Consider the following 27,564-nt stretch of genomic DNA (forward strand, 5'->3'; position numbering starts at 1 on the left):
TGTCTTACTTACAGGTGGGCTTGCAGATATTTTTTAACTTTATTGTTCAATCTTTTCAGAATTCCTGGCTTGCAATGACAATTTTTACTGTAACTGTTAAAAGCCTACAAATAAAGGCTAAGAATTTACATCACCCTTTCATACCCTGTTAATATTTAATGTGATCATTATTTATTCAATTGTTTGTTTGTCTGTTTGTTATTTGCACTGACAAAAATATGCTACTATCTCTGTTTTAGATAAGCACGCAGCAACAATAAATAGAATTAGCTGAATTAAATGCTACTGGATATCCTCTTCAAGACTGTAGCCTCATGAGCTGAGTGTGATAGCTCTGTTTAGCAGGTCACTGATGCTGTTGTGCTAAAATAGGACTCTGCCTCCTAATCTTGGGATTATCTGGGTAATGTTTGTACAGTGCTCTGACGACAGGGCTATATAAATCTTAAGAATCTAGGTTACAGGAAAACTGAATGATGCATTGAATAGTTTTTGAAAGTTTAATGAGAATTAGTACAGAACAGATCCCCACTTGTACAGCTGAGCATAGACCTTGGCCAAGTGGGTAGGAGATAAGCCATGTCAAGGGTGAAGAGGCTTTTATACTCTTTTTAGACAGCAGTGAAAGCATAATGTGGGAGTACTGATATATTCTGATACAGCCTGTGTGAGGCTGCAATACACCTATTCTAGAATGGGTTACCTAAACAGATGGATACTGTGCAGCTTATAATCTTGTGATAAGGGACAGAAGATGACAGTAGTTTACCGAGTCATTTATAAAAACCCAATTCTGTATTTGGATAGGAATGCTTTCCCATCTAACCCCTCACTTTTAGACAATGCCTGACTCTCCAGAACAGCTGTGTCACATTGCAAGCTGCTCTTGTCCTTTGTAGCAGGCAGCTAGCATCAAGTCTGAAGTCATAGACCAAAACAGGAACTTTATGATATATAATTTGTGCAGCAGCACATGCAACCTAATGGTACTTTAACTTTGGAATTGCCAGGTAGAAATTCAGTAATGATTTGATTTCCCTTTCTTGTGTGTGGTTTGTTTTTCTTGCAAGTTGCATGGTACAGTGCCATAGTTCCCAAACTGGTCTGCAGATGGGTTATGGATGGCACAGCCTTGTGCCTTTCTAGTGTCTTCAGTTAAAGCTTGATAAAGGTGTAGGGTGACTACATTGCAAAGAAGCAAAATTATGGTACAAATCCAGTTATTTTTCTCTGCTAGCCACTCGCCAAACCTGGCTAACTTTCACGCAGCAATTCTTTTAAGAGTTTGTGGTTGACTTGTTAGGAAACGTAGAAAACAGGAACTGATATTTTAGTTCCCTCCCTCCCCCCAAAGTCTGCAAAGAACTTCAGCAAGACAGAAAACTGCTGTCCTCTTGCAAAGTCATTTCATGAATTGGTTGTGTCCAAGTCTTCCGAAATCTCCCTGGAGCTACTGTTACACTAATGGAAGGTGGAAGACTAGTTGTTCTGCTGGCTTCAAATATTGTGCGGTTTACTTTTTCAAGAATATATCTTGATAATACTATTTTAGTTCTGTTTGATACTTTATATCATGAGCAGCAAGCTGGCTGCTCAGTAAGCCCTTCTTAGCAAGAAGAGAGCTGAGTAAGTGGTGAAAGACAAAGTCCAGAGGGAGCTGAGTGCTGATCCATTGCAGAGAATGTGCTGTCCTGGCATGCTCTGAAAAGAGTCGAGTGGGAGAGACTCTGGAGTCAGAAATCCTTGGGAACAGTTTTCCTGATGTTCCCCTTTTAGGTAGCAGAAGCAGATTTTTCTCTCGGGGTCTGGTGCAGAGCCTCTTGCCGGCTTATTTTTGGGGTGGGGTAGATGCTCTGGAGATACTGAAGAGGCACTGCCTACTTCCAGTTCTTCGAGGGGAAAGAAAGGGGTGGGTTGCCCTGTGGATCCATGATACAGAGAACTCCTTCCAGCAGAGAGGAAAGGACTCCACCTGGAAGCTCTCTGGATGATGTCACAGTTCTCACAATGACATCATAGTTGAGCTGGCATATGGCCTTGCACTAAAAGTCCTCAGTAGATGCACAGCAGGAGCCAGGAGCATCATGGCTGTCCCCAGGATCTTGAGCAGACCGTTGTCTTCAAGGTCTCACAATATTGGCACCTTTCCCTCTCTGGCCTGGTGAGTACTGAGGTCTGGGGCACCCTGGGAGCAACTTGTTTTCTAATAGCTAGCATCTCTCTCCTCTCTCTTGGGCTCCCTCTTAAACCATCGTTTCCTAACCCTTCTTTTTAATTTTCCAGTTCCTTGCTGGATACTCAGAGAGTTAATCAGTGTAACGTGCTTAGAAATTCTTATTTTCCCCATATATAAAATGAGAATAGAGACTTTTTTTTTGCCTCCCTGGGGCAGAAGGGTTTGGGTATCCAGCTCCCATTGCTCTTACTGATTTCAGTAGTTAGGTGTACCTGAATATTTGTTCTTTAATGATTGACTTCAAAAGGCCCAAGGTGTTTAGTGCTGATCAAGACAGAAGCCTCTCTTTGTTGCCAAGGTGTTACAGTTGTGCAATAAGAACGGCTGGCATCACAAATACCTCAAACAGTATAGAGAAGGCTACTTCCTTCAAGTACTACAAACCCATGCCTCCATCACTTCAGTTTGCACTAATAGGAATAGTGAATAACCATCCCCAGAGTTGAAAGCAAGTCTGTCAATCTGTTTCTTACCTCTGGCGTCTCTTCATTGTGCGGGTCTGTCCTGTGCTTCAAAGTAGCATGGGTGTCTGCATACACAGCAGTCACAAGAGTAACAGCACTATAGACCTGTGGACAGATAGATATATTTGCATTATGTTTAACATTGCAGGGGAGACGAATCTGAAGGTGAAAAAACTCTGAAGCCAGGTCTAGTGAGGCAACAGGTAAGAAAGAACGAGCGCAGTGTGGATGGGCACGGTGTGATGTGGAAAGGACATCTGCAGCCCAGCAGTGTGGCAGTGATTCTGCTTCATTTGCACTATCATTATATATCCCTTGTCCTTTTCCTCCAAGCTTAATGTGCTGACGGTTTTAATGACTGAGAGGTGTCCCTCAGCTTCTTTCTCATACGGTCTGTCACACATCCTCTAGTCATTGCATCCAGACCTGCTCGGGATATTTCAGCTTTAGATGATTTCAAGACAGCTAGTCACATTTTTAAATTTGAAAGTGTTAACTGTTATGAACTCTTAAGGGAAACCAGCCATGCTGTAACAATCGCAGCTTATTACAGTGCTTCCTGGTTTGAAGCATGTATTAGGTCCAAGCGTCTCCCTCGCTGGGACTGAGCTCCATGCCAGGGATGCTCAGGTGTGGGCAATCTGGGTGTTTGTGTTCATTTTGCCAAAATAGTGCCCAACTAGGGGGAAGTTCAGGCCCCAGCATGGAGCATAAGGCCCTTGAGGGCTGTGCCGGTTGCATCCAGCTGCCTGTGGCCAAGCAGCTGGGACCAGACAGTGCTGCCATGCCTCTGGCTTTAGAGGATGCCCTTGGCATGTTTCTTGCTCTTGGACTTCTGCAGAGCTTGGCAAGGAGCTGGCTACATCAGCTGAACCCCCGCCTGTGTGGACCTCTAAATGAGAATAACGCATGGTGGCTGCGCACCAGGAATGAATCTGATCTGTGCTAGTTGCATGAGTTTAAATTGGCTATAAAATAATATGAAAATAGAGCTGGTGGGGCACATTTGCACGGTCATCAATAGATCACGGATCAGTCCCACAAAAGTCTATAGTAAAGATTGCCTGTGTGTGAGAGAGCTTACTGGGCTGGTCCCTGGCATTGCAAGGTCCTTGGGACAGAAACTGTTTCTCTTATCTCTATTATAGCACCTTATAATTAAATAACAGCCTTGTTAGAGTCGTCCTTTAATAACTGATCTGCCCGACTGCCTCTTCCCCCCCCTTGCTGCAAGATGCATGTTGAAGGGACTGTTTTGAGTGTGCTGCAAGCACTGTCCAGGCTGTCCTTGTTCCTAACTGTTTTCCAGGCCAGTGTCCTCACGAGCAAAGCCAGCGGGGCAAGCTCCTTTCACAGACGCATGGGGGAGTTTGCAGAAGTCGTGGACGCGGCCGGCATGCAGCAGGTGGAAGATCTGATCAGTTCTGAGCACTTGCAAAAACTGGCGCGGATGTTTCAGAAGCCGAACAGAGACAAAACCAGAGGTGATGATGAGCCCGTGCCCCAAGCTCTTCCATTTTTAGGAGGCTGTTACCTCCGCTTATTTACTGTTTGATATCTACAGTATTTGTATTCTTCTTGAGACACCTAGAGTCTACTCAGTAGCATTCAACATCATAGTCCCTTCCAGGCCCAGCCATTAGTTTGCATCCTGCTTTTTCCACTGTAGAAAATCTTGTCCATGCATGGAAACCCCCTAACTTTGGCTTTCTGTAAGGTGAGGCAGAAACAAATTTCTTCTTTCTCTGTTTATTAGATGTTGGCTTCTGTGCCCTACTTGTATACCATAGGAAGCCAGGCTCATTATTTAGGCATCTAGGAGGAAACAATCCCCCTGGCTCCAGGTTAGGTTGGAATAAATGATTTAAATGGGACGACACAACGTAGTATAATGATATTCTACAACTTCTTCTGGCTGAAGATGTCTGAATTCTTTTTAAACACTGGCTAGCCCTCACAAATCCCCAGTGTAACAGTCCAGTATTACCAGTCTATTTTTATAAATGGGGGAATATGGCACAGAGAGAATCTGACTAATCCTAGGCTAGGTGGCAGACCAGGAGCAGAGTTTAGGCATACATTTTATCTGTCTGGACATGCATTCAGACATTAACCTTCCCTTGTGGTTAGTCTTTTTTCCTGCCATAGCTCAGTGTGTTTGCTTGTCCTCACAATGGGCTGATTTTCAGAAATGCCCATTCACACTGATTGGTGTGATCTCTGGATGTGGTTCTCCAGGTATTACCAAAGAGCTGTTGAGATGCTTTGGAATATCAGCTGATGTAGAAATGCTAAGGGTAGCACACCTGAGATTCGCATAATCTAGGGAGTTCGTTTGTTGGCTGAGGTGATGTGCAGAGTTCAAGGGGAGACATGAAAATTCCTTGAGCTGGAAAATTTGATAAAAACTAAAAATGTGCATCTTTTTCCTTCCATGTTACAGCTTGTTTTCCATTAAAGTCTGTTTGCTAATTTCACTTCCCTTTTTAAACACACAACTGTGGCTTGCAGGCAGTCAAACGGAGACTAAGGCACTTTTGTGCACAATCACCCTCACAAATGCTGATTCAGGTTGAGGCATGCTAAGAAAACTTTAGAAGTCCCTACTGAAAATTGTACTTGAATACCCAAAACTAGATTTTCAAGGAAGCCATACACCTATCATGTGCCTGTATGCACGCGACTGTTAACACCCCCTGCTGACATGCGTGCAATTTGGGAAATTACATGCCAGTAACTGATCTGTGTGTATTTGCACACACTGGTGTCTGCCTTCCTTGCATAGTTGCAGTAAGTAGTGTGAGCAGATTAGACATCCAACTGCATGCCTTTATTGCATACATAAACTGTAAAAATCTTCCTCCAATGGTGTGTTTGCATTGCCTTGAATATTAGTGCCATTATGATGCAGTCTGTTCACGGTCTGTTTCCTCAATAAACACTTGTGTGGAAGACCTAGGGCTGATATACTGTGCTTATTCTCTCAGGGCTGGATATTGAGGAGTTCCGTGAAGCAGTGAAGGAGATAATGGGCAATATTGAAAATGAAGATATTGATGTCATGTTTATGAAGGTTGACAGCAATTGCGATGGCTCTGTAGTCTGGGTAATGCTCCTATCCTGTATAATCAGAGATAAGCTTGGCAGGTAGCAATAGGAAAAATAATTTCCTGATTACTTCTCTTTAATTTGGTCCAATGCTGGTGGAGATCAGTGTTTATGTTCATCATTATTTCCCCATAATTCTTTCTGTATCCATCAGCACCGCAGACCCCAAGATAATTAATTACTCTCTCCCTTTGATACCATGCTAATGATGTTGCTGTCTCTCTTACAGGAAGAGTATCTGAACTACATGCTACTACAATACAGGGGGAAGGTTGACATGCTGGAGGGCAAATCGCATCTGTTATTTCAGACACCTATGAAAGTCATCCCAGCGTAAGATCTCTCTTAGCCCTTTACTCTCCAAGGAAGAGAGGTCCGCATTCAAGCGCCAGTAACCTCGGGGACCTTACTGTGTGCCTCATCTTGCCTTCTGTAGTCTCTCCTCAGCTCAAAAGCACCTGGGTTTTTAGTTCGTCTGCAAAATGCTGGGCTCCCTTATGAGTCTTAAGTGACTCGCCCTCTGCTCCCAACCTGCCTCCCCTCCACCCTCAAAGCCTCTTACAAACATTCATCACTTCCTTTGCTTTCCTGGCAGTCTATTCCCTTCCCCTGATCTCGTGTCTTTTCCTTACTCAGGATGGTAGGCCAGGAAATCATCAAGGTGCAGTTTTACCCAAGCCAGGGCTGGGCCAGGGACAAGCAGAAGGCAGCCAAGAGCAGCAGCAGCTGGAGCCTGTCGGGCCGGTTCCTGACAGTCACCAGGGATGGGGTCCTGCTCTACTGGAGCGACGCATTCAAGCTGCTCCGCACCGTCCATGTATGTGCTCGCATCCCTGTTTGGAAGGCAGCCTGGATTCTCCCGTGTGGTCCATCCAGCATGGTGCCTCTCACCCTTTCCATATGCAGGATCCTCTCCTCCCCTTTAACCATGTAGAAACACAAAAGGGAGCAGGACTGTGCCCCTGCTGACTGTCGCAGCTCTTGACATACCAGAGCTGTATTTGCTCCCAGCTGTCTCCTCTGCCCGGTGCCCTGAGCAGTAAATCCCCAGGTGCAGGCACCACAGAGCACTCACACGCTGGATCGGGGAGTTGCCAGCAGAAAGACAGGTCTGTGCTGGACTGGAGTCCTCTAGCTCAGCACTCGGGTGGTGTCAGGCCCTCTTCTTTACTGCGCCACTTCCAAAAACTAATATTGAGGGAGCATAAGAGGAAAATTTTTCACACGAGGAATATTTTGCACTAATTTCCCTGGGGAGCCTTTTTAAACAGAAGCATCTGGTCTCAGCTCAGATTACTGTCTGCTAAGTTGTCTTCTTTTACTGACTGCAAATGCAAGAGAATGAATCAGGACTGAACACTACAGGATATGGCCAATTAGCCCCTGGAATCCTATTTTCCTGCTTTTATCCCTATTGTATCTCCAACAGTAAAAAATCTTTTTTAAGGTATAGGTCTCCAATGCTGCTTGGAGCGGAAAATGCCAGAGGTCCCGTTTGCTTGGGGTGAAATTCAGGTGCCCCTTGCAAGTTCGACCTAAGCTCAGGCTGCTAGGTGTTTTACCTTATGAGTTGTTAAGGAGCTGAGCTTTGCAAAAAGTATTCAAACACCAAGTTGTCCTGCCTTCTGGGACTTACCAGGGTATGGTTTTCTCTTCTCTGCAGCTTGACCAGACCAAGCGAAAGCACACTCATAAGATGTGGGTCATCGACATGGTGTGTCTGCCAAATATCAGCCTGTTGGCGATTGCATCTACTGAACGGACTATCGGTAAACAGAAAATTATTCCCCATTCAGAGGCTTGGGGCCCTATCAAGCACAACTGATGTTAATGGGGATTTTGCCATTAACTTCCATGGGCACAGAGCCTTGCTGCATGTGCATTGCATTCATGTTGTCTATAGCATGTGCCTGTATATATGAATGACCAGACAAACGCCCGTGATTGTGACAGGTGCCAGATATCCATCTCAGTCTGATAACTAACCCTCATCAAGATGATGGTAATTTCACAGGATTTCTGTCTCTCTCTCTTTTTTAATATGTACAGAGTTCTTCGATATTAGTGGCGTCAAATGTGACAGGGTTTTCTACCTCGCTGAGCTGGAAGGATGTGCGACAGCCCTGGATTACTGGTAGGTTACCTACTTCTCCAGAAGGTAAATTATCTGTCTAAAATAGGTCTTTTGCTTGCAAACCTGAGCACTGCTCTGTTTTGGGGTCTGATCTGTTCTCTTGTGTTTCCGTCTAAATCAGGACAGATGGGCACAAAGGAGTGTTTTGTGCTGGTGATGCGAAAGGAAATGTTCTGATCTTCACCTCCCTGAATGTTTTGGCAAATGGACTCTTCAACGTTCGTCCCTATATAATTAAACCAGGTACAGAGACTTGACAGTAGTGCCCGGAGTGTGGCATGCTCTTCTGCAGAGGGTAAAACAGAGAGTTTACCTAAATAGTCCTCCGGAAGGATGGGCAGGAGTGACTTCAGAAGTAGAGGTGTTGATTTGAGATGATGAGCTTTTCCCACTTCCCCCATCCCCTGGGGGTCCACAGAGTAGATCTAAGGGGTTGACAGAAGATGACTATGTTCAATCAATAGTATGTGAATGCCAACACTTACAGATCGTAGGGCTTCGCACCTCCACTTGACATTTCCAAACAGGTCTGCAAATGAAAGACAGGTTAAAAACCACTGGTGTAGGATAATGTGGCCAATACCTTAACCCTGTGAGGGCCACACTCTCCTCAGACAATTTAGGTGGATCTATGAAAACTAAACAGTCCTTCCAGCAGGCTCTATGGAAAGCGTCTTGGCAGCCGTCGATCCTTTGGATCACAGTGTACGTGTAAGGGGTCTAGTCAAATGCCTGATGAATCCCCTTGTGGGCGATGAGACCAATTTGAGAGGGACACAGCTTGTTACAAGTTCCCCAGATCTGTATGCTGTCTGAGTTGGAGTCCAAGTGCTTTCTTCTTCCTTGCTTTGCATCCACCCCTGGATCAAAGCCACTTCATGTTGAGCTGCACCCGGTGCCAGATGTTGCTTCCAGGACTCTGCGCACTGCTCCCAGCTTTCTGTGTTGATATTGAATGTCTTCGTACCTTTTTTGCAGTACCACCATCGAGGGCGACCCTGCTTTGTAGAGCCAGCTCAAATCTCACTATATAAAATATTCTTGGGGATACAGTCTCCTCCTGTTCTTCTGACATGGCCGATCCATCGCAACCTTTTCTTCTTGACAATGGCTTCTAAGTGTGTCAGTCCCGTGTGCTCTAGTACCTCTGTGTTTGGTATTGTCTTCCCACTTCGTTTTCAGGATCTTCTGTCAACATCTTGTGCAGAAGCCGCTCAGTCTCTTGATGTGCATAGCATACATAGTCCACGTTTCTGAACCATAAAGCAGGGATGACAGTGCACAAGTCTCATAGATTCAAATTTTCCCCTTCACATTTGACTCACCATACTCTGCTAAACATCCTGAGGCACTGGTGGGGTTAGACTGCTTGTTGTTGCTTTGAATGTATTTCAGCACTGGATGTGAAAGCTTTCCTTGGAGAATGGTTGCAAGTACTGACCCTGTTGCTTTTATCGTGGTCTTTTTCCCCAGGTGCTGCAGCCAGGATTCCCGTGCAGCTTCTCCTGAAAGAAAAGGGCTCCCTGTACAGCAGTTTCCGAATGCCTGTGAGTTTCCATTTTGTTGGTCGCACTGAACCCACCATCATTTTCACTCTTGGCATTGGAGGTGTGTTTGCAGTACACTATAAGGAGAAGTCCAGTGCCCAGCACTCAGTTCTGATGGCTTGCTGGAGGACTAAATTTTTTAAAATCTAATTTCAAGAGCCAGATGAGTTCTGCATTATATTGGGCAAAGCCCAATAGTTTAACTTCCAAATTTCAATTGTTTCAGCATGTGTGTGTGTGTGTGTGTGTGTACCAGTGGGCAAGTATCCTTCCTGCTAGACTCATCCTTCTTGGGCTTTGGATACTTCCCAAATCCATGGCAGGCATCCTACATGCAAGCCTGGAGGCCTTGGGGTTCAGATGCTCCCTAGTCTCACTTGCTCTTAGCCAAAAAGCAGAAGAGCAAGCCATGGGGGAAACATAAATGCAGTTTGCCACAAATTTGTGCAGTCAAGTTTCCCATTTTCTGTCCCCCCCCTTACGAAAGCTCCTATGTGGAGCTTTTGGGCTGAGAGCACTTAATCTCGAGGGTGGAGTATTCTGCTGTTTGGGATAAACTCTCCTCTCCTCACTGAGATCCTGCTTCCCATAATGAGAAGCCATTAAGGAAAGTTGATTTAAAAAAACAAAACAAAGCCAAGCCTAGATATCTCCCTGGCTATCAGAATCCCTTTGAGCTGAGTATTCCTGTTTCTCAAATGTGGGTTAGGATGTTATTTGTATGTGACCCTGGGTGCATACACCATCTGGCACTAAGCAGACCCCAGTTTATTCAAAACCTCATTTATCTGAGCACGTGCTGTGGCTCCTCCCTTCCTCTCTGGGTTTCTGCTGCATTTGCCACCCTAACATATCTGTTTCTGTGGCATTACCGTTTTTCCCTGATTTGTCATTCTTCTCAGCTTCGCATCTTGCCCGGTGCTTTTCACCGGCGCTGTCCTTGCTCCTAGAAATTGGAGTATTGGCACACGGGTTCCCTGCCGACCCCCTGAGATTTGCAGTGGAGCAGCACGTGCTTCTGCCCGTGCCCTGGTTTATAGCCCACGGTGTCATTAAACATAGTCTCTCCTCTCTTCCAGGCTCTCCACGAGGACTGGTGCCACCAGATAAAGTTCATTCCTGAGCTCAATCTCGTTGCCTCCTGTTCAGCAACTGATAAGGGAGCCATGGTGCTTACTGCACTTCCACTAAATAACCAGGGTAAACCCCAGTAAGACAGGTCTCTTTGTCTCCGTTTTGTAAATTATCCATCACAATGGTAGCAGCCCGTATTGTCAGCCTCTTAACATTCCCTTCAGCTCTGGGAAAAACCTATGGGGACCAAACTTTCAGAGTTTGGGAAACATAAATTACAGAGATTGTGTAAGGGGCCTATCATTCTTGCACTGTTTGGTAGCCTGCAAATAAATTAAGTTTTTTTTTCCCAGGCTGTCAGAACAGTCTTTACTGGACAGTTCGGGTAGACCCAAGGCATCTCTTTCTGGAAAATGGCAGACATGTGTGTTTTGTCTTCTGTATCTTTGAGATGGGTCTGAGCTAAAAGTACCCCAACCTTCCCAAAGTGGGTGGTGATTGGGGTGGGCCTGCATGAGTTTGTCTGGTCTGTCACTGTTCTTCTGTGCAGTCCGTATTTGAGTTCAGATTTTCCTTTGGGCTTCCAGGTCCAATTTTCTGGTTGAGTTGGACCTCTCTGTGGTGTCTAGTACATAATGCATGCTGCCCTAAAAGCTCCCTGTACAGGGGAGGGGAACGACATTTGCTGATGTGGACAATGAGGAAGATGAAGCCCCATCTGGCTTCTTGCTTTCAGTTCCCTGGCCATCTCCAAGAGAGCAGGGATAGGGAAGAGGGACTTCCGAGTAGTGTGGGAGCAATTTTGGTCCTTTATAGACTAACCAAAGAAGCTAGATATATATAATCTGAGGTGAGCTGCAGCCCATGAAATCTTGTGCTCTACTTGTCTTTCTATCTCTACCTACTTACCTTGGTTAGTATATAAGGTGCAACTCTGCCCTGCCTTCTTGACTTTGGGCGAATTCTGTTTCTTTAGGAGCAGTTTGCCGGGGGGAAGGAGGGAGATGCCTGGGGAGGTTCTGGGGGTAGTTGGGAAACTGTGCGGAGGCAGAGATGCAGCTTCACTCGAATCCGTCAGCCAGGTAGGACGGAGCAGGGGCACGTTTCTGAAAGCCTGAGCAAGGAGAAGGCTTGTTTTCCAAGGCTGTCTCAAGCCCATGGTGAGCATCTCCATGCTGCATCCCCAGGTGCAATTCCCCTCCTGGTCCTCACGCCTTCCTCTGCAACCCTTGCTCACCTTCTGCTCTCCTGGTCCCTCTTGCTCTCCCTCCTCCTGCTCTTGGTTTTCTGTTCCTTGACTTCTCTCTTCTTTACTGCTTTCTGCCTCTGGACATCTTGCTCCCCACCCCTTTGTGTTTGTGAATCGCCCCCTCCCCCTTCTTCACTCTTCCGAGCGTGAGCCCTGGCAGCAGGCCACTGCCTCCTGAAAGCTAATGGGTGGATGCAGCAGAGCGCCTGGTGGCTGCTGTTCAGCTTCCTGGCAACAGACCAAATACATATTTCAGTAACTGGCTCGCTATAAATCTTGGAGACATCTGACAACGGTTTGGATCCACAATTTTATCCTTTCTACAATTTCCCCCGGCCCCTGGTAATCACCGTTTCCTCTCTGTTTTCCCAATATATGTGACACTTTGCTCTCGAGCAAGCTGAATAATGCTGCTGTCTGCAAATTGCAGGTCTCTGCATCTGCAGCTTTGCCTGTCCAAACAATTCGAGAACAACAAAGGATGTGAATGCTAAATAACCGCTTCCAGGACTCTGAAGCCCCAGTCGCGGGCTGCCGGCACCTGGGCATTTAAATTTATCTATCGTTGGAGCCAACGGGAAGAATAATGTTGAATTCGCTGTTGATAATTTGTATAATTTAACAGTCTGTTTTGGTCCTGGTGTTTTTACTTCAGACATCTGCTCCTTTAGTAGCAGCCCCATCACAGATGTGTTTAAAGGAAAGGATTTCGGCAACTCCTGTGAATTTAAAGAGAGTGGTCTCCAAAGTATGGATTGACCCTTAGGAGGGTGGATTGACTCTCACTAGGAGGGAAGTAAGGCACTGGAACGGGTTGCCTAGAAAGGTGGTGAAATCTCCACCCTTGGAGGTTTTTAGGGCCTGACTCAACAAAGCTTTGGCTGGGATGATGTAGTTGGGGCTGGTCCGGCTTGGAGCAGGGGTCAAACTAGATGTGACCTCCTGAGGTCCTTTTCCACCCTTGTTTTCTATGATTGTATGAATTTGAACCAGGCTTGTCCTAGCAGTGGATTTGTGTGCAGTTCTGATGATCCTTTTAGACCTGTGTTTGTCACTTCTGAATTCAGGGGGTTGTTTGCTAGTCTGTCTGTCTGTCTCCAGTCAAAAACAGCTTGGATTAAGGTTTAAACGGCCGAATTAGAGGATGTTACTGGATCTGAGTAAAGCTGTGCTAATGCATGTCCAGCAGATGGTACTGTCGGGCTTTATTTTACCCATTTGTTCACCAATGGGAGAAGCACGAGCAAAGCTGGTTGAAAGAGTTATTTGTCAGGTGCTGCCTGGGTCAGATCTGTGGTTTGTTCTGTTTTTCTATTTGGATGAAAGTTTAGTATGAATCAACTTCAGCCTGTGAGTGACTTGTAAACTATTGCGTGCTCTCTGACTGACCAGGTTGGTCTTCCAGTCAGGTTACTTGTTCCATAAAAAGGCAGTAGCTGTGTTAGTCTAGTAGAAAGCAGGGTAAATTTGCACCTTATAAGGTGCAAATCTGCCCTACATTTTACTTTTTAAATAAGCCACTTGCTGGAGGTGGTCTCATGTTTATACATGACACTCCAGCTCCCTTTCCAGATGACGACACATGGACCTGCACTGGTGGGTGTCACTGAACTGACTGCTGGCAGGGGATGACTTGCTAAGCCCTGGGTCCAGGCAGCACCTGAGGGTGCACAGAGGGCTGTAAATTAACAGGTTGTGGTCCAGATCTCGGTTTCATTTCCCACTCAGAAATTATCCCTTTGGACAACGATGGCTCTGTGAGGTCTGGTGCCTCCCTGCAGGTGTTATTGCTTGGCCTGACAGGCCGTTCCTCTGTTATGGCCTTCTGTTCTTGGGCTATAAACCATCTGTAGCCAGCCCTTGTCCTGACTTGTTCTAGCCCAGCGAGTGGGCAAAGGGGAAGTTGCCTTTCCTCTGTATCAGCAGGCAGCTCACATCAGGGCACATGCACAGCGATGTTGTCTCCAGTCCTTTTCTTGCTTTCTGCTTTCCTTCTCTTCCTCCTAATAGGGTTGTGACCCCATCACCTCTGTCCCATGCTTCCCCTCTCTTCTCTTGCAGCAGCATCGTCTTTCCCTCATGTTTGCTCGGCTAAAGGGATGGCACATGGGTGGTGCAGTGCTACGTTCTGGTCACAGGCTAGTCCGATTGCCTAGTGAAGACCAGGGGCATGCAACAAAACCTGTGCACCAGCCTCCGAAAGGGGAGGCTCAACATTGCCTTGGCCATGACAGTGCAAGAGTCCTGACAGTCAGGCCATGGGGCTGCCTCCCTTTCTGGCCCTATTCGTGAACAGGCTTAGGGGTGGGGAGGACACGAAACATGGAGCTCCAAGAAGACTCTGGTCCCTTCTCATCTTCACTGTTTTTTCCTCAAGATGGCTTTGAACTGCCCTCTTTGCATGGGAACTTTTTTGAAGTCTGGGTGTACTGATATCAGAGGTTTCAGTCTGAGCCCCGGGTTGGGATTAGCTGTAGAGTCTGACTAATTTTAACAGTCTCTCTGCTCTTTATCTCTTCCCTTCTTTTGTTCTAACTCCAACCTGTTCTCTGTCGATACTGCTCTGCCTCCATCTCCCCTGCTTAATTGATAGGCAGTGTCCTTCCTATAAGCAAAAAAAGACATGCCCTCCATAGGCTTACCACCAAATTTGCAACACATTTTTAAAAGGACCATTTAAAGCTCTTCCACGAGAGTGCCTATTTTCTGTTCTCTCTGCTTTGTAGATCATCTGCCATTGCTTTAAAGAAAGGCATTCTCTGCTTCGACTATTCCCCCAGGATGAATGTTCTCGGTAAGTGCATCATGGCTCCTCTTTCACCCAGCAGCTGATGTCATGCTCGCCTCTAATTGTTGTGTTAGACCCCTTTGAAAAAGGACAAGGTCCAGAAACATGTTTGACTATGGGGAGCCATGTTTTAAGCAACCATTGAAGAAAACAACATAAACTAGTTACTTTAATAGCTGTGCCCTCGTAGTTGGAGACCTGAACCGTTTCCATTACGAGTCAATGCAACGCCATTGTAGAGACTGGCACAAGACCTATATACCATTTAAGTCCTATGGTCACCCTCAAAATAGGGCTTCAGTGGAGCATAGGCAACAAGGATTTGCTGCTTCCTTCTGCTGTTTGTCATTGCTATCTCAACTGTCACTGAAGATACCAACAAAGCAGTATGTTCGTGCCATTTCCCTACATCATAATCCCCAGGGAAATATTAGGCAGCTGGCAGTCTAACCCCCGTCCTTGTATTTGCAGTGTAGATGAAGCAAAGGTGCATTAAGTTTATTTCTCAGACTCCGTTTGCATCTCTGAGGCAGTTTATAGAATAACTGTTTCAGGTCAGAGATACAGAATATTGCACTGGCAGGCATGCTGTGTGTGTCCTGTTGCAGAATTGCAGTGAAATGAGTCTCAAATAACTGTCCTGTAAAGATTGGAGCCGAACATACAAAGTTTGCAACCCACCTACCCTGTTCCTGATCCTGATTTTGTGCTTTTGCACCAGACCTGCTATAACCAACATGGTTGCAAGGGGCGGCTACTTTGAACTGGAACAGGGAGCAGGGTCAGCTCAGGGCCCCGTGCACGTTTTGATGTATAGTTCCAGCTTTTCCTTCATGGGACGGTGGAGAAGGGAGATGCCCCATTACCTTTCTGTGCAACTAACGTGTTTTCTTCACGCTAGTGACTGGGGGACTGGATCCACTGATTAGAATCTGGAACCCCTACGTTACCAACAGCCCCATAACCATGATGAAAGGCCACGTTACTGCAGTGACTCATGTGATAGTGAGCGGGTACAGAAACACTATTCTCAGCATCTCAAAAGATAAGGTATGAATGGCTAGTTGCATCTACAGCCCTGTCTCGCTTTGCTGGGGGACTGGGAGGACTTAGCTGATCGAAGTACCAGTTCTACATAATAAATGATGGCTGTGCAAGTCCAGGGCATATAGGGACTGCTGTGTCTGAGTGACGAGTTGGATTTGGATGAGGTTCATGGAGCTGCTACTTCCATGTAAAGCTAGTGCCGCTTCGTTCTTTAATTCTGACTTCTCTGGAATCTGCAGCCAAAACAGTTACCCAGGGGAGAGCTGTCTCTATCTGATAGGTCCTTTACCTCCATCCTTTGAGTGCTGCAGTGAACAAAACTCAGTTAGAAATATGTGGTGACTACAAATGTGTTTGGGAGATTGGCTGGAGCACCTGGAAAGGATTTATTACCTTTGGTTTGAGCAGATAATCAGCACAAGCCATTGCATGCTTTACAAATGTCTCCATCCCTCTGACTTCTGGCTTTTGCCTTGTGTTCTCCAGAATATCCGTATTTGGGACCTGCTGGATCACTTCTGTCTGCAGTCCATTCCTAGCAGAAGTATCTCGTTAGGGAACTGTCCTATCATTGGTGTCTATTACAATGAGTTAAACAACGTCCTCATCTGCACCACCACCTCCGTGCGTTGTTTGTATAATGTACAGTGCTGCTTCTCTCATGAAAGGGGACAGTGTTTTGGGGATGATGATTTTCTCCTATTAACACATCACCCACTAGTAATTGGTGAGTCCTTTGCAGACAAGACTGAACAGCACCCTTGGGTCATCTAAACTAGTCCCCTGGGATTGCAGTTCTGCATGCTTCCTACGAGGGCCTAAGTACCTACTGAAGCAAAGGTAGGTGGGGTGCATGCATTTGTATGTTTTTAAGGTCCTGTCTTCTCTGTGCTTTAACTAAATGCTGGTGATCATGGCAGTGGTATTAATGCATATTGGATTTTGGTTCAGTAGGAGTTTCTGATCCCAGACTCAATCTGCATGAGTTAAAAGTATTTAAACAACTGTGTTCAGAAGCCCAGATCAAGTCATTTGAGCACTCAGCCAAGTTATGAATGACTGGGGGCAGCTGTCTGAAGGTACACACTGACAACTTCCACTGCTTGTGGGTTGTTTTTTGGAGGACCCTGCATAAGCATTAGCCAATACCGGGCAACTGTTGCTGCAACCTCAGTTCTAGCTGTGCCAGCTCTAAAAGGCAGGACATTTAGATGCATCACAGAGAAGAGAAGTGAGAATTAGGGCTACAAGGGACCTCCAGAGGTCATCTAGTCCAACCCCCTGTCTGATGTCTGCAGAAAGGCTGGTCATTTAAGAAAGCCACAACTCGCAGAGTTTTTATTTGCAGCGTGTGACTTTTACCTGTTTCCATCCAGATCGGCATCCTCTACGCTGCTGCAGAATTAATGGAGGGCAGTGGTTCAGAAGTCACATCCCATGACCAACCTCTGTGTGCAGCTTTGTATAACAAGAACTTCCAGCAGGTAAGTGCAAGGAGTAAACCTGTGCAACGCACTGGCTTGATCTCTCTGGTCACTAATAGACAGTGATGATAACATTTCCGCATCTGTAATGTACTGATCTCTTTGCTTCGTACTTCTTGTGGCATAGAAATGCCCAGGAGCTTGATCGAAAGACGGCGTGCCCTTCTTCCTGGTGTTCTGTCCAGGTGGTCAGTGGTTGCTACAGTGGCGTGGTCAGAGTCTGGGATATCATGACCGGGCAAAAGATGATGCAGTTTAAGGCCTCGGAGGGGAAGCAGACAGAAGTCACGGCCATGGCTTTTGACGGTGCAGAGAGACGTCTCATCACTGGCTTGAAAGATGGAACGATCAAGTTCTGGAACTTCAATAACGGGGACTGTCTCCTCGAGCTGCCTTGCTTGGATAAAACTGAGGTCAGCAATTTGTGAGAGGGAGGAGAGGTGCTTTATTAGCCCTTGTCAGGTCTATTTCTGCTGTGCCCCATCCTCAGAGGGAAGCACTATTTCATTAAGCTCTGGCTCAGCCTGCCAGGAAGCAGGGGTGATAACATAATGGTGTGCTTTGTGCAAGGCTGAGGAAGAGGGAGGAGACACTTCCAAACGGAGTTACCAGTAAGCTGCTTTTCTTTTGGGAAGGCAGGCACTGCTGGTGCATTGACTGTGCCTGTGAATGCCTGTCATTTGGATGATCTTGACATGGGGGTAAATAGGTGGGCAGTTAAAATGTGCACAGATCTGGGGCTTGCATGTGTGGGCCAATGTCTTTTAAGTGCTGCTGTGCTGTAACACTGTTTCTGTGTCTGTCCCATAGATCAGTGGGATTCTGTACATCAACCGGAAGATATATGTGTCTGGGTGGAGTAAAAGAGTTGCATGGTATCTGTAAGTAAGAAGTGGGCATGGGTTATACCCTCCAGTGTAAAAGTGTATATCCTCCATTCCCATTGGTGGCTTGGTAACTCTAAATCTGAGTACAGTATACTTTATACAGACAATGTCTGAATGGGGATTATAGTCTTAGGGATGATACGGTTTAATCTTTCTTACTAGAGATGGCAAAGCAGGTGAAGTATTTGAACACAAGCACTGGAAATGCTACCACTCGGAAGATATCTTTTCTATGGACACGCACAACAACAAGCTCTTGGTTACTGCATCGTGTGATGGAGATGTAGTGATCTGGAACATAGACTCAGGACAGGCGTTCTGCAGGTTTAATGCATCCCAGAGTCCTTTGACCCTGATGCCAAACAGAGTAAGTTTAAGGACGGCTGGCTAACTCCGGTCCCTATGCAATACACTGCTGCCATGTGTCCAATTCCGATTCCAGTTATTAGTGAGGGAGGGCAGATGTGAACCAGGGTGTATCAGGCACAGTGAGTCAGAGCTGCATTGCTGGTTTAAGGAATATATTAGAAAAATAACAACTTTTTCTGTTTATTGGTCATCAAAGTTAAGAACTAAAGATACCTGGAACCAGGCCCTGGGTCTGCTGCTGTCTTGACAGTCTTCAGTCCTGGCTTATCTTGTCACTGCTTTTACTATTTTCATCCTTTCCTGGGGTAGGACATATGTCTGGTGGATTTTGCAGTGGTTTTGTGGTTCTGGATAGATGTAGCCCAGGGCCCAGGTGAAGAGTGCTGAATGTGAATTTTAATAGATCTCCAGCCATTCTAAAGCAAGTATTTTAAAGTACAAGAGCCTGTGTTTCCAATAGATAACATGGTATTTTTCTGGTTGGAGGAAGCACAGAGGAAGTTTTGTCTCTTGCATGTGAGGACAGCTGTGCTCTGGCGTGAGGCACAGCTGTTCATGGGTCACCGGAGCAAATCTGGAGTGAAACTGGGGGGCCTTGAGTCACTGCTTTGATCTTGCGTGCCAGTGCCCAGAATCCTCCAGGTCTCACACCTGAAGCACCTGAACTATGGGATCCCATTATAGGTTCATGGCATGCTTTGCAAATGCAACATGTTCTCCTGATGCTTTGCAGACAGGTTTGGGGTTGGAGCCCTTGCTGAATTTATATAGAAGGTGGTAGTTTATCATGTAATAACAGTCCAGGGCTTTTCACTCTGAAGTTATCACAAGTTCTGCCATTGGCAGCCATGTCTCAAGGTAAGCTGAATGATTTCAGCACAAGAGCCACCAGGAGGGAAAGCTGATTGAATTTACAACACTGCTTGCTCCTCTGGTAGCACGGCCCAGCAGGTAGAACGGTGGGGAAGGGATACAGCAATGGAAAGGAAGGAAGATGGGGAAATCTTTAAGGAGTTTTCACTCTGAAGTATGACTTTGTTCTCATGGTTCAGGTGTTTATGGAGGATGACTATCCCAGGAAAGGAAGTGCCCCAAAGAACGTGTCATTGCTTTTGAAGTTCAGCGCTCAAGCTGAGGCTAGGAAAAAGTGCTGGGTGGATGCGAGTCCTAGGTTGCCAACAAGGCCTATAAGTGCTAAGCATATTTCTTCTTCCTCTTCTGGCTACTGGAAAGCCCCTGCTTCTGCTCCACCTGGCATGAGACAGCCCAAAGGGAAGGAACGAGAGGAAGCCAAGAGGCAGCAGGTATGGTTCTTGTGACTTGTGATTTTGGCAAAACCAGGAACAACTGGGCCCTTGCCCTGAGCTGAGGGAGGGTGAAAGCATTTCACGTAAACAGTGATGTTTCCTTTCTTCATCTGCCTCTGGCCCTTGCTTGTTTTGGTAAAGAAGCCTCAGGATCTGTCCTTGGAAGAGAGCTTCTTATAGTTAACACTGGCAGATATATCTGTCCTCTCAAAAAAAACATGGCTATTTTCTACCACCCCACGGAGTCTGCTGCCCCGAAGAGCAGGACCTGTTTAGCCTTCAGCATGAGGCTTGGGGCAGCTGGTGGCTGCAAACACGAGATGTCATAGGAAATGAGGAACCTCAGGAGGTCACATCTAGTCCAGCCCCCTGCACCAAGCAGGACCAGCCCCAACTACATCATCCCAGCCAAGGCTTTGTCTAGCTGGGGCTTAAACAACCTCCAAGGATGGAGATGCCACCACCTCTCTGGGGAGCCTGTTCCAGTGCTTCACCACCCTCCTAGTGAGAGAGTTTTTCGTAATATCCAACCTCAACTTCCCTTGCTGCAGCTTGAGCCCATTGCTCCTTGTCCTGTCATCTGCCCCCACTGAGACCAGCCCAGCTCCATCCTCTTTGCAGCCCCCCAGCAGGGAGTTGACGGCTGCTGCTCAATCCCCCTCGGTTTTCTCTTCTGCAGACTCAATCAGCCCAGGTCCCTCAGCCTCTCCTCACCAGTCCTGTCCCCCAGCCCCACAACCATTTTTGTTGCCCTCCACTGGACTCTCTCCAACTTGTCCACATCCTTTCTGTAGTGGGGGACCCAAAAGTGGACACAGGACTCCAGATGTGGCCTCCCCAGTGCTGAATAGAGGGGAAGAGTCGCTGCTGCAGAATAAAGGGGAATAATGTCACTTTTGTCTTCGCAGGTGGCCCTGTCTGCAGGAGCGGGTGAGGGTGCTGAGGAGGGCAGAGAGCCAATTGCTGCTGGAGCTGGCAAACAAAGGAAGAATAAGTTGGACTGCTGGACAGAGCTGAAGGGCTCCTCAGCTGCTGTGCAAAAGGTCAGAGGCATTCCCCTTGCTCAGTCCTACCCAGAGTGGTTGGGGGCATCCAGCGATCCTGCCTTCTCTTTTGTAGGTGCTTTTCCTGCAGACCCGGGAGCGAAACCCTGACACGGCCATTCTGCTTACCAGCTCTGCAGATGGCTACGTCTATGCTTGGTCGGTCGGTGGGAAGGGGGGTCTGCTGGGCAAGTTCCGGCCAGCGCTTAGGGATGAGAACGCTGTAGTCAACGCCATGGCCACAGACTCGAACGACTGGATCCTGTTGACTGGTGATTCCCTCGGCTACATTAAAGTGAGTGCTGCTTGATGTCTGGGAGAAGCTCCCTGGGTAGGTCTGTGCATGTTGTTTAGGCATCGCTGACCCAGCTCTAAATGAACTCACTCAGGCACACGGAGCAACTTGGCTATGGCAGTACAGAGCTCTGCATGGGCTGACATCCTGCTGAGATGCCTGAAGCCGCCTTCCCCAGAAGCAAAGTGAATTAGCTCACATGGAGCTCCAGGTTGCTGCTGCTAGGTTGCTTCTGGTGGACTTGGCTGAGCACTGGCAACCCTACCCTGCCAGGCAGTCTGCTGCACAGACATACCCACTAGGGAGCCTGGTTCAGAAATGAGAAGTAAAATCCCTGGGCATGTAACTTCCAAGTGCATCAACCAGCCTGTTCCATTCAAAAGGCTGTGGAAGTAATCAACTGTGTGAGGAAACAGAAGGTCTGAATTTCAAACCAGTACACTTCAAACCACAGCTGCAGAGAAATGGGGAATATCTTTGATCTCCTGGCAGTTACGTGCCATGTTTTCTGAGTGTGAATGGGAACAGATGCCTGGTTGCTTCCATACCATCCTGATAGCAGCATGCAACAGGTAAGCTGCTTTCAATGGAAATCAAGAAGTTACTAACACAGTCTCTCTCTCTCTCTTTCTCTTTCTAGATCTGGGACATTGAGCATTACTGCAAACCAAAAGTGGTAAAGAGAGTCTCCAAAGTGGGAAAGATGGAAGCATCTCCTAAAGTGAAGAATGAGTTTCGACTCTTAATCCCACGGTACTGCAGAGCTCCTGCCGCACAAAGACCACCACTGATGGAAACTACGGAGGTAGTAGCATGGCTGCTCTGGGAAGCAGCTTACATAATTGATTAATTAATATAATTTATATGGCAGCCCTCCCATCCCAAGGCTTAGGGCTCACAGTCAGAGAAGCAGAACTTTAAAAGGGCAACTAGCACAAATCAAACAGGACAACGAAGTGGAGAGTTGCTAAACAATGTCTCAGCTTAGCTATGGTTTTTTCAAGTAGGAAGGACTTACACCACTTCTGAAAGATGTCCAGGTTCGTGCTCTGGCTGGCCTGAAGAGAGAGGAGTTTCACAGCTGAGACAGCCCTCCTCCACATTTTGCCAAGCAGACCTGGTGTACTGATAGTACTCGGTGAGGGCTGCCCTCAGGTGACATCAGGAATATAATGGGGAGAAGGTGGTCCCTTAGTTATATCATGCCCTGGCTGTTCAGGCTTTATACACCAAAACCAGCACCTTGAATTGTGCCCAGAAAGCTACCGGAAGCTATTGCAGACATTGGAGGACTGGAGTGATGTGCTCCTGATAACCAGGGTTCCTGGCTTTCTCTGATTTGGGGTTACTTTTTTTTGTTTTTTTAACCCAAAACAGGGTTTTTTTAAATCGGAGAAAACCAGGATCCCTGCTGATGACCCATCCCCTTTAGCAGGCAGGCAGCAGCCTCCGGATGGTTTTCAAGGGCAGCCTCATATAGAGCACGTTGCAGTAGTCAAGCTTTGAGGTTATGAAGACCTGGACAATGGTGGCCAGATCAGTTTGAACGAAAGGGTCGCTGCCTTTTCACTAGGTGGAGTCGGTGAAACGGGCAATGCAAAGCTTAATCTTCTTCTCCAAAGCTTTTAATTGCATTCAGTGGGTCTCTACAATGTCCCTTCAGTATTTTCATGTAGAGTATCCCTGCATGGCTCAGTGAGAAGTGAGGCATATGAGCTTGGGCAGAGCACCATGCTAACGCGTACTGTTTCTAATAGTCGAGCTAACATGGGTGATGCCTACACGGCACTACATTTTATATATCTACGTACCCTTAGCAGTTTTGCTGTGGTAAACCCTTGCATATCTATCCACATGTGGGTGTTGCCGGGGCTTTCTAACCTGTATGATTTAGGAGCATAAGTCTTGTAGACCTGTGCTTCCACATCAGTTCACTGCTTTGGAAACAGTGCCTGAAAACAGGTGCATTTTTAGAAGCTTATTGGAAATGTGTGAACGTATCTTGAAATACTTGGATGGCTTAGCTAAGCTATCTGTCAGGACCGGTTCAACCACTTCTAAGTAGGTATCTGTGGATCTGCTGAGATACTGAATAATTTTGTATGCAATGTCGGGGTTATTTCTCTTTCCGGACACTGCCCACATGTATAAGCAGGACAAGTTCTTCAGCCTTTCCTAGCTCAGAAAGAGAATTTCATAGCAAGCTGAAGAGACAAAGCTAAAATGTGTTTCTTTATTTTAAAAACGATAGAGAGTCAAATAGGATCTTAACTCTGGCTTCATAAACTCCCCAGTGTTGTAGTAAGTGGAATCCATTTGGAGAGTCCCAGTGCAACTGGTATACAAAGCAAGGCTATTGCCAGTAAGCGGTACTGCCATCAAGATAGTTACGTGTTAGTTAGAGTCAAGGACATCCCAGGAACTGTCAAAATCTACTACATTCCTGCTGTTACGATTGCTGCCAACAAACCTGTAGGCATGAAAACCCCAGTTCTTGGTAGTTTTATGTTCTCACAGTATTTAAATGTCATGGTGATAGGTGCCATAGAAATAGTTTAACCTTTGGAATTAGTTTCTAGTGATATGAAACTTCCTAAATTAAGCTGCTGACTTGTCCCAGGAGGAGCATCTTTGCAAACAAAGGTTACTTCATTGCTCTGCAGGTCCTGGATGGCTGGGTTACTTCCCTGGTAGCTCCAGACCTTCTAAGCTCTTGGAGAGGTCACTTGAAGAACATCTCCCACATTGTGTATGTGGAAAGGCTCCGGCTGATTGTGACTGCGAGTGATGACTGCAACATCAAGCTCTGGCTGCTGTCAGGCAGACACATCGGTATAATAATTTGTCTGGAGCTGTAAGCCGGCAATGTCAGCTGGCCTTTTTTTTAGAGAATGGCCTTGGTTCTGTGACCAGAATAGTTTAATTCTAGCGAAACATGTCTCTTTTACTGTTGCAGCTGTAACAGGCTTCCTAATTTAATTGCTGTTCCTCCACACTGGCAGATCTGTATTTGCACTGAGGAGGGGCACCTGACTCTCAGTTCAGCATTATGTTGAACTGCAGTTGAACCCATGAAAAAGACTCTGTCCTTAGAAATAGTTTAAGTCCTGGATTAGGATGCCTGAAATCAGGTAGCTGAAGACTCCTGAGGGTGGGCAGTGGGGCAGGGATGTTGGGTTATGTTAGCACATGGAGGCCTTAGCTGAGCTTGGGCTCCTGTTGTGCTAGGCAAGTTACATATGTGTGTATTCGGAGATGATCACTGCCCTGAAGACCTTGCAAAGATAGATGCACCGCAGGGGCTGGCCTGTGTGCTGCTCTGCCCATTATCTGTGGCTGGCACTGGAGGTGTCTTTGCTGGTACGGCGGGCTCGGTGCTGTTGCTTCCTGAGCATCCTCACCTCCTGTTGATGCCAAGGGAGGCTGAGCGTGCTCTCCCCTTCACAGATGGGCTGCCAGTGCAAGTGCCTGTGGTTCTACCCCTCTCACCACTGTGAAACCACATGTGTGTGCAATGTAGTGACACATCTCATGTCACGTTGGTGACCACGGGTTTGTTATAAATGGGATCACAGTGAAAACCTGCCTTGTTGCAGGGCTGGGGAGTCCCCAGCAATGCTTGTGATTTGCAAGGGGGCAGCCAGGCAGTTACTAATGGCCTATCCATTCAGCCACAGCTCCTGAGCTTTTTCTTCTCTTCTGGCTTTGATGGCAGGGACCTTTGGGCAGTCAGTATGGGATGTCAGGCTGCAACACCTGAACGCAGCTAAGGTGCCTGGGGACATCCGAAGAGTTGGTTCTGTTCAGACCCTGAAAGTGCTCAATGAAGGCGCTTCTCCTCTTTGGAAGTGAGTGTAACAGGAGCATGTCTTTGAATGGTCACATTTAAGTAAAACTTCTCTAGCACTAATCTCTGCAAATGGATTAACCTCTCCCTGGGTCACTTCAACTTTCAATACACTTTTCTGTATTTGAACTGGAAGCTCTGAAGTTAAAGGAGAAGGACTGCTAAAAGAGCTCATTAACTAAGTCATTAGAGAGTATATGCCCTGCAGCTGCCCTGATCTGCTGAAAGTATCTGTTCGATCTCTCTGCCTGCCAATCCTGAGTGGTGTGACTAGGGCTGTGTTTTTTACTTTATGGGGCCTGCAATGTTTAACCTGGGTGTAAATTTCCCTGGTTTTACCCATTCTGCTCAAATGACAGATAAGCAACGTCTCAGTTAAATTATATGCAGTCCCTGCTTTTCCAGAGCTGCCCTGATCGCATATGTCCTGTGTCCATTCAGATGGTAGCTCTCATAGCGTTGGCTCTGTCTTCGCTTGCATTCAAGGGGCTCCTCCTCAAATCACGGAGTGGGTGATGCAGAGCTTGGCCTCTTGCAAGATGTTTAACTCTTCTGCTTTTAAACCCACCATAAACTTGGGATTTTGGGTGGAGGCTGAGGAAATGCTGCGTAAGGGGTAGGAGTGAGACCTGAGGAGGCAAGAATGATGAGTCTGGGTTATTTTCCAGGCAGTCCATGTTCTTTCTTATTTATTTGTGCAGCCCTAACACTGCATCTGTTTTAAATGAATCCTAGCTCAGGGAGTAGGGAGTGCTTCCCTTCTGGCTGGCTGCTCCTAGAGGAGCAGTAGTTTTGCAGCGAAGGTGCAGTCCTCCTCTTATGTCTTTGTGCACCAGACGTACTCAGAGCCTTATGCAGTCGACAGGCCATCTGAAGAAGCAGCAGTCTGCACTGATGGAGTATTTGCGTGAAAAAGCAGGCCTCAGCTTAGGCACACAGAAGACCGGTGGAGAAACGTCCCTGAAAGAGAAGCGAATCATTGACCAAGTTGAGGCCACTTGGCAAAAGTGGGAGAAGACGGAGAAGATGGTGAGGAGCAGTGTGGTGGTCTCACAGGCTGTTTGCAAGGGGCAGTGTGGAGGGGGCTGGGGGAACTAGCAAAAACCTCTTTTTGAATGTAATCATGACAGAAGAGCGAGATCCTGGGATGTTCCTACAAACAGAAAGCACGGCGGCACTTGCCTGAATTCCTCCCCAGCGTAAAGACATACATCAGCAGAGATCAGGTAAGCCACTTTCTTCCTGCTGGGGCCCTGCACTGCTCGGCGCTCAGAGCAAGATGCTGAGTCTTCACCAATGGCAAGATGGTTTCAGATGCGGGAGCGGTAGAGGAGAAGGCTTTGCCACCATATGTTGAGGGGATGGGACAGTGAAGAGGCATGCACCAGGGGTGTGACAGGAACTGCAGACTGGGCCCAGTCAGGAGCAGAGGTTGAAAGCAAGGTGGGCAGCTTCTGCATCTTAAAGATGATGGGAGTCTCGGAGTGCAAGGTCAGAGATAAGGGGTGGAACGATCCCTTTTAGCTGCTGCTTTTCTTTCTTTCATGAGTGCTATAAGCCAACAGCAAGACCTACAGAAATTCCCTTTTCCTATTGTTTCCCAATGAGCCGTATTTTGTTCGATCCAGGCAAGAGTCTACCACTGTATGCAATATGCCGACCTGCAAAATGTCACTCCACCACCAGTCCCTGAGCTGCTGGTTGAGATGCAGCAACTTCAGGCAAGCTTTTACAACAGACCAAGGTCAGCCAGGAAACAATCTACTTCCAATCCCCGAAGGCAGAGTCTGAAGACCCCGCTCCAGCATTATTTATCTTCCCACAAAAAGGACTGAACTTTGCAGCCAGCAGCTGATCTGGTCCTTTGCAGTATGGATTCATACCTTAGCAGTGAAGAAAAGTGGAGGATAAGTAATAAACTAGTCCTTGGCTAAGAAAACACGGCTAACTGAAGTCCGTACGCTATGCATGCCTTATTCCTGGCTTGCAATAGTTGCGGATAATCCTGGCCATCTCTCTTTTTTTATACGAGCACTCGACAGGGATGATATTCGAGATAACACTGGATTGTGCAAATAAAGGTAACATTCATTTTGTTTATGTGCTTGGAGTTTAGTGTGTGACATGGTTTTCTTGGTGAATGGGCTGTCGAGCCTTGAAAGTAGCCAGTTAGAATAATCCTAAGTGTTAAACGTGCCTTGTTGGAGTGGTTTTCCGTTGCTCTTCAGAATGTTTTTTGGAAAAGCCCTTGACACCAGAACGCAGCTGGATTCGCAATGAAGCCAGGGTTGGTGACATTAAATGCAGATAGCAAGTGTTGTCCCAGGTATGTACATGTGTGAAATCTTTTGCTTTGAATTGTCTAGGTAGGATCACAAAGACAGTCTGTGGTGAGTCATATCTCCAAAGCAGCTAATCCTAATGAGAGCTTATAGCATCTTCTCTGAGTGCTGTATGAACTCCTCTGTCAGAAAGCTAGCCCCATTTTACAGATGGGGAAAAATGAGGCACCCTCTGGTTAAGTGTCTTGCCCAAGGGTTGCACTGTTTGCCAGAAGCAGAGCAGGGAAATTACCTAGAGAGCCTGACTCCAGGTCCAGGCTTGTGGCCACTAGAAAATGCCTTCCCTCGACTGAGGAGCTCTTTCTATAAAACTGCCATGCCCTGCTGCTATACTAGATCCATC

The 27,564-nt window shown here is 46.8% G+C and overlaps 1 protein-coding gene across 1 annotated transcript; it reads left to right on the top strand.

Annotated features, from left to right (window-relative positions):
* Positions 1–271: 271 nt before the first annotated feature.
* Positions 272–26,975, top strand: EFCAB8 (EF-hand calcium binding domain 8). The gene is made up of 27 exons (XM_019539497.1): positions 272–2,161; positions 2,849–2,903; positions 4,010–4,184; positions 5,688–5,806; positions 6,038–6,141; positions 6,445–6,625; positions 7,472–7,577; positions 7,858–7,942; positions 8,064–8,185; positions 9,416–9,489; positions 10,569–10,699; positions 14,539–14,606; positions 15,502–15,650; positions 16,134–16,271; positions 17,024–17,131; positions 17,317–17,544; positions 17,942–18,012; positions 18,181–18,385; positions 19,440–19,691; positions 20,603–20,737; positions 20,814–21,032; positions 21,673–21,837; positions 23,696–23,864; positions 24,748–24,880; positions 25,716–25,908; positions 26,010–26,105; positions 26,508–26,975. Exons 1-27 carry the CDS (start codon positions 2,085–2,087, stop codon positions 26,712–26,714), a joined length of 3,765 nt encoding a protein of 1,254 aa, XP_019395042.1. The 5' UTR covers positions 272–2,084; the 3' UTR covers positions 26,715–26,975.
* Positions 26,976–27,564: the final 589 nt, after the last annotated feature.

Source organism: Crocodylus porosus, unplaced genomic scaffold, assembly GCF_001723895.1.
Source record: "Crocodylus porosus isolate Cpor-Errol unplaced genomic scaffold, CroPor_comp1, whole genome shotgun sequence".
Lineage (NCBI taxonomy): Eukaryota > Metazoa > Chordata > Crocodylia > Crocodylidae > Crocodylus > Crocodylus porosus.

Bases quoted from the DNA above. Each gene is read 5' to 3' on its own strand.
- EFCAB8 (XM_019539497.1), top strand. From the start codon at position 2,085: ATGGCTGTCCCCAGGATCTTGAGCAGACCGTTGTCTTCAAGGTCTCAC. The intron at 4,185-5,687 runs GTGATGATGAGC...TTATTCTCTCAG, and splicing joins GAACAGAGACAAAACCAGAG to GGCTGGATATTGAGGAGTTC. The intron at 5,807-6,037 runs GTAATGCTCCTA...TCTCTCTTACAG, and splicing joins GCGATGGCTCTGTAGTCTGG to GAAGAGTATCTGAACTACAT.